The sequence below is a fragment of the Conger conger genome, chromosome 1 (assembly GCF_963514075.1).
Source record: "Conger conger chromosome 1, fConCon1.1, whole genome shotgun sequence".
Lineage (NCBI taxonomy): Eukaryota > Metazoa > Chordata > Actinopteri > Anguilliformes > Congridae > Conger > Conger conger.
In genome coordinates this window covers 47,565,027-47,571,379 of record NC_083760.1, presented here as the reverse complement: position 1 = coordinate 47,571,379, position 6,353 = coordinate 47,565,027, and the positions used below count along the sequence as shown (strand labels likewise).

Here is a 6,353-nt window from a genome sequence, read left to right as displayed (position 1 = left end):
GGTGGTATTATTATGTGGAAAACAGACATGTCAGACTATGTTAGGTCACGAAATCACCATCCGAGGACTCGGGCCCCATTGTAATTACCAGATGTTTAGAAAATGTTTTATAAATGCCCAATACAGCCACAAAATGAGGCCCAACTGACCTCTCTAAACTAAGCTAAAAGCACCCAGGATCACCCTGTCAGGATCTAATAAAGCTTCAGCCGTGCAACAGTATTAATCATTGCGAGCAATAGACGAAGGCCCTGAAAATAAACGCATGATTTATTACAACCAAGGCCATGATTATTTTTTCTTGTGAAATTACAAAGATTGCATACACTTTTAAACCATTAACAAGCCTTCTGTCATGAAGACAGTTTCATTTTGTTCAATAGTAATTTGTAAGACACAATATTTAAACAATTATTTAATTGTCCCACAGCAGTGTTATTCTTGTATTCAAGTGCAGTTGTTTTTTGTACCTTGCAGTAAATTCGAAACTGGCGTAACTGTTTCAGAAGGTATTTCGCCAGAAAACAGTCCTTGCACAATGATAACGAAAAGAAACAAGTTATCTGTAAATAAAGCATTGTACAACTTTGCCAGTGCATACTAGCCCGTTTTATTTACAATCAAATATATAAATTAGTAAAAGTATTCTTATTAACAACCAACAAAGATTGTGTAACTTTCCATTACGTTTCAAATAAAAACCATTCATAATTTATTTACAAAACAATGTTCAAATTCAACTGCAATACAACTTGCATAAATTATAGGCTTTTGCCATCATTACAAAAATAAATATCAAATGTATTTCATTTTTTAAGTCATCCGACACATTCCTCCTACATTATACATCTTTTACAAATAAGCTTTACAGTAGGCCTAATTATTTTCACACCTATAGTATACAATATATCCCGTGGCAATGAAGCAATCTAGGGATCCTGAGAAATAACATATTTTCAAAAGTCACATACATTGGGAAACTACCAACAAATGCACATTTGATTAAAAAAGAAAAATGAAATAATACAATGATTATCATATTATTGTTCTTGAAATATCTGCTTAGCCTCTGTAGAATTAAGATATAGTGCGTTGCAGTCTTCCTGTCAAGGGTGGCACAATATGCGATCCGGTAAAGACAATAATTTCGTTTAAAATAGGATGTAGAAGTGATGGCTTGTTCGCTTTTTTTTTCCCTCAAAGCAATTGTGACACCTACCTGTGGACCAAGGAAATAAAAAGCAAATCAGCCACAATCGCACAGAAATTAACGTATCGCGATTGTGCTTTTCTAAAATAAGGAAATAAGCAACAACAAAAAAAGCTCCACACACGGTGTCTTTCTTTAAAACAAACACTGTAACACAGTAAAAAGTAAAAAAGGAAATTTCCATAAGCTATTCTGATAATATATGCAATCTAATTCACGAAGGCACAGCCACGACATTCATTCAATGTGTTAAATTATTAATTGTAACATACAGCTGACTGGCGTAAAATGTCCCAACAATATCCACATCATCTACTCCTTATTACCCCTCATCCCCCATAAAAACACATTTACATCAAACCCAATACTTGGAAAAAACGAACTAATGAACTTACTTGCGTAATCATCTTCTTAACTTGATAGGTATTGTTGGGCTCCTACTGTGCACACGTCAGTTGCGTCTGTCAAAAAGACAACCCCAAATTTAGTCACGGTACACTCATTTCACGGCTCCTATCTGTGAGCAAGGTGAGTCTTTCGTTTAAAAATACAAGGGCACTTCACGTAGCTAAAAGTCAGGAATAAAATACACTTCACAGTCCGGGTAACAGACTAGACTGCCCTATAACATTAATATATGGCTATCACCCTTTCCTGCAAATACAAATTGATTTCTGAGGAAAGTATGGCAGCAAAATAATATCAGATTCATAATGAACCTAGTCAGAACACCACAAATATATAGGCTAGAATTTTATATATTTTGTAAATTCACACATATCGAGTAAACAAAAAGCTAACATTGTTTAATAGCGAATTGGCATTTTGAGTAACTTGTATTTTCACCTACCTTTCTTGGATTCTAAATTAGAGGGCCTGAAGTGCTGCTCGATATGGTTCGGGTGGCTCTTTAATAAAGAGTCATTACTCTGTTTGTGAATAGCGCCAGGGTTCAGCACAGTCTGGGTGAGCCCCTCATTAGTCGTCACAGCAGCAGAATTGTACCGTAGGATCCCTTGACCCTGCAAAGAGCTGAAGTTGCCGTAGTTTGTATAATTACTGTAAAACGGAGAAGTGTAATAAATAGGCCTTCCCAAGATGGAAGAGGCTGGGTAGACAGTGCTGGCTGGGGACGTTGCTGATGATGCTGATGTTAGTACGCTTGAAAGACAATTTTGCCCGGGGTGCTGCTTTTGGTCCGAAGTGGCGATTTCTGCTAATGACCACAGTTTAGGTTTGATGGTTTGACTATGTGGGCCTGACGAAACTCTGCTGTCAAGGCTTGCTTTGTTGTTGCTTCTCGACGAGTCCTCGTGATGGTGATTTAAAATTGGGGCTTCCACCCCTGTCAGTGGCGATGATGTCACTGACTTAGGTGACAAGCCTCGCTGCCGTTCTTCGTTTTCTATGTCGTGATCGTCATCCTCACATTTGTCCTTAGTGTCTGATCCAGACTCGCAAACGATGTCCCCAATCCTGCAACTGTTTTTTTCTCCGTCTGATTCCGCGGAGCAGGACTGGTCAGTGAGAGTGTCAACGTGTAAACTAATACCTTGAAGAAAAAGAGGCAGTGTTTTTAATATAATACTGACAAACAAGCAAAAAAGCTGTCTATATGAAACTAAACACGTAAACGGAAACCACTACATTGCTCAACTTGAAGGCGAGGAAAACCATTTCTAAGAATGATACCATATAATAATAATCATAATAATAATAATCATAATAATAATAATAATAATAATAATACATCATCATAATAGCCTAATAATGCTACTACAACAATACAAATAATAATAATAATAATAATAATAATAATAATAATAATAATAAGAAGAAGAAGAAGAAGAAGAAGAAGAGGACGTACAACAACAACAACAACACAACAACAACAATAATAATAATAATAATAAAATAATTATAATAATAGGCTAATAACAATAATGACCTTTCAAATTCGTGTTATGTAGCCTATAGACTCAAGCTTTTATTGATGTCGGTTGTTATTATGCTATAAATCAAATTAAATTCAACAATAATTCAACTAATGTCACTGATTATTTTAGAACAAAATTTGGGATTGTCTGGCAACACATGAAATCATGCTTCCCGCCCTTCTCTACAGAATTAATCACTGACACGAATTATGGCGTTTACCTTCATCCTCGGCCGAAGTTTCGCTGTTGTCGAGGTTCTTCTCTGAATGGTCGTCTTTCCTTTCCCCATCCCCGTCGTCTTCGTCTTCGTCTTCACTTTTATTCCGAGGTGCCCATGTCATCTTGTTCTCCTTTTTGAGTCTCCTTCTGGCATTTGCAAACCAAGTGGAGACCTGTGTGAGGGTCATCTTTGTGATGATAGCCAGCATGATCTTTTCTCCTTTGGTGGGGTAGGGGTTTTTCCGGTGCTCCTGGAGCCAAGCTTTGAGGGTGGCTGTCGCATCTCTCGTAGCGTTCTTTCGGTAAGCAGGGTCGTTCAGCTGGTATGGGTATCCTGGACTTCCATAAGGGTGATAACTAATCGCCCCTGCCATGCCAGTTGTGTGTGCGTCGTACGGGGAGCCCTTTAAAATAAATAAGGTTTCAGAATATCGGACATAAGGTATGTTCACAATGAGGCCTATATAAAATACACAGTCACAGTCAATTCATGTAATAAGTAAAGCCATCAGACTATTTTATGTGTTTTAACATGGAGTGTCTACGCAGTAACCATACATGCATAATGGTAGGAAATAATAAAGCGTATAAGTGAAAGCAGTGATCTCAGTAATCATCCCATCACTTCGTCCACTCTTTTTGAAGGGGACTGTTTTGCTGTCAGAATAAAGACGTGTCTTAACATAGTACTGCACTAAGCATCACGAATCCAATTTGCAAATTACTAGGTATGCACCTTTTCAAAACGCTTGAAGTGCCTTTTATTATCATTTTAATTCACCTTTCACGTTTAACTTCCGCTTATTTAACTTTGCATAAACCCAAATAGTGTAAAATCCCATTCCGATAAATGTATTCAAACTCAAGAGAGCGAATATCTTTACAACCTAAATGCGACAAATGCTTTTGGAGACAAGTGGACGAAATACATGCAAACAATGTAAACGTGTGTGCACGTTTTCTGTAAATGGAAAAACATCAAACAATTATTAATGTGCTTAACTTAAATGTGTGTTAAATTGATGAATATGAGACCTGGGCCTACGTAAATGTTGTGCAATACGTTATATGTGTCTGAAACACATAGGAACAGCACACAATACAGCACACACGTCAACATCCACTGAAGTGAATTACAAAAATAAACTCAATATGCATTTTATTATGATGTATGTGCATGCTATTTTAGATTGGTCTGCACTTCAGAGCAATAATGGCCGAGAACATTGCGTTCGCATTTCTAGAGCCAAATACTCTGTTTAATACGGCACGTTTATATCAGCTGATCTGGTATTACTTAAAGCAGTATACTTGGTAATAAAGCAAGTTATTCAAATACACGGCCTTTGTCTAATCTATAATACGAAAATTCATAATTCATAATTCATAATTTTCATTTTCAGAACACATTTCAAAACGCGTGTGGTCTTCGAATTGTCAACAAAAAGTAGGCAATCCAAACTACTCGCTTCCACAAAGTACACATTACCATGTAAGATGGGAATCCAGTGGAAGGGTCCGTGGGGTACGACAGCGGGCTCGAGAACCCACTGGCCGAAGCTGTAAAAGCAGCCGATCCGGGGTAGGGGCTGAAGGCTGATCCTGACGAAGACCGTGCCAGCTCCTCGCTTCTTGGGGCGGCCAGAGCCGAAGCTCCATAAGCTGGGCACGAGTAGAGCGCCAAAGAGCCCGGGGGCTGGTAGAGGTAACCCTGAGGATACGACATTGCTGTATGGGTGTTTGTTTTGTTCTCCAAAATAAGAAAGGAGTTCAAATCAAACGATATAAAAAAACGACCGCACGTAAAACAATCGACAGAGCGAGGTAAATAAAAAAAAAACGCAACCACAAAGATCACCAAAGTGCCTGCATAGAGGCAACGACTCGATCCCCTAGCGCCCGTTGTTTTTAGTACTCAGAACTATGAAGTGAGGAGTTGAAGGAAGGAGCAGTTGAGTTTCTGAGTGCATTGGAAAACAGGAACTGTCATTCCAGCTCATCTGAATATTCCATCTCCGCCCCTCGCCCTGTGAAATGGAGCTCTGCAACAAAACCGAAGACAGTAGAGGAGGTACGCGCTGAAGAATGTTCGTCCCTTTAATAAGTCTTCAGTACCGATTATTATAGGGATTTTATCATTTTTCCTTGTTACGTGTTGGACCGCTGCACTCTAAATATATGCAACAAGGAGATATTTTAAGAGTGTACTCCAATTGCGCTGTTTTAATCAACATTTCAACCAAATCGTGATGTTTCAATCGTAATGAATGATTATGTTATTTTATGTTCCACTTAATATATCGATTGTGAAATGTCAAGATGTAGGAGTAATGCCAAATAACATATACATTATATGGATAACACAGCGATTTCACAAAACTTTCGCAATAATAATAATAATAATAATAATAATAATACATTCCAGCATGTTTTGGTAAAATTACGTAGAATAATTAATCGAGAATCGTTTGGTATTCTTTTTAGTTCTCGTCTGCTCTGTATCATAATAAAAGGCTCCAACAGTAGGCTACTATACAGCAAATTCGCTACACAACCGAAACACAAGTTAAAAGCAATCCGCCCAACGACCTGTAGGAGGCGTTACCCGGCTTCCACAAAGCAATATTTCTCTGAATATCGTTGGTCTCCTTAGGGGTCCATGGCCCGGAACCACGTTTAAATCACAAGTTCGTGTAAATACACGGTGATTTGACTGGATGGCATGCAAGCTATGGCATACCTACAGTAGCCTATACGCAGCTTAAAATACAAGCAAAAGTGAGAGTAATAATTTTTGTGTTTGAAATAGTCACTTATTATTATTATTATTATTATTATTATTATTATTATTATGGCTGATGACGATATGCCGGGGCTTTCCACAACAGGTGTGCTTTTAGCATTTCTCGAAATGCATTTACTTGTATTTCATTATTTTATGAATTTGTACGCTAACTGCTGTGGTAGGTATTCCAGAATAATAAAGA

The 6,353-nt window shown here is 37.8% G+C and overlaps 1 protein-coding gene across 1 annotated transcript; it reads right to left on the bottom strand.

Annotated features, from left to right (window-relative positions):
• Positions 1-431: 431 nt before the first annotated feature.
• Positions 432-5,135, bottom strand: irx2a (iroquois homeobox 2a). Its single transcript, XM_061216051.1, has 5 exons — positions 4,856-5,135; positions 3,368-3,770; positions 2,061-2,762; positions 1,606-1,671; positions 432-1,219 (listed from the first exon to the last, which is right to left on the bottom strand). The coding sequence occupies exons 1-4, from the start codon at positions 5,090-5,092 to the stop codon at positions 1,622-1,624; spliced, it is 1,392 nt and encodes a 463-aa protein (XP_061072035.1). The 5' UTR covers positions 5,093-5,135; the 3' UTR covers positions 432-1,219; positions 1,606-1,621.
• Positions 5,136-6,353: the final 1,218 nt, after the last annotated feature.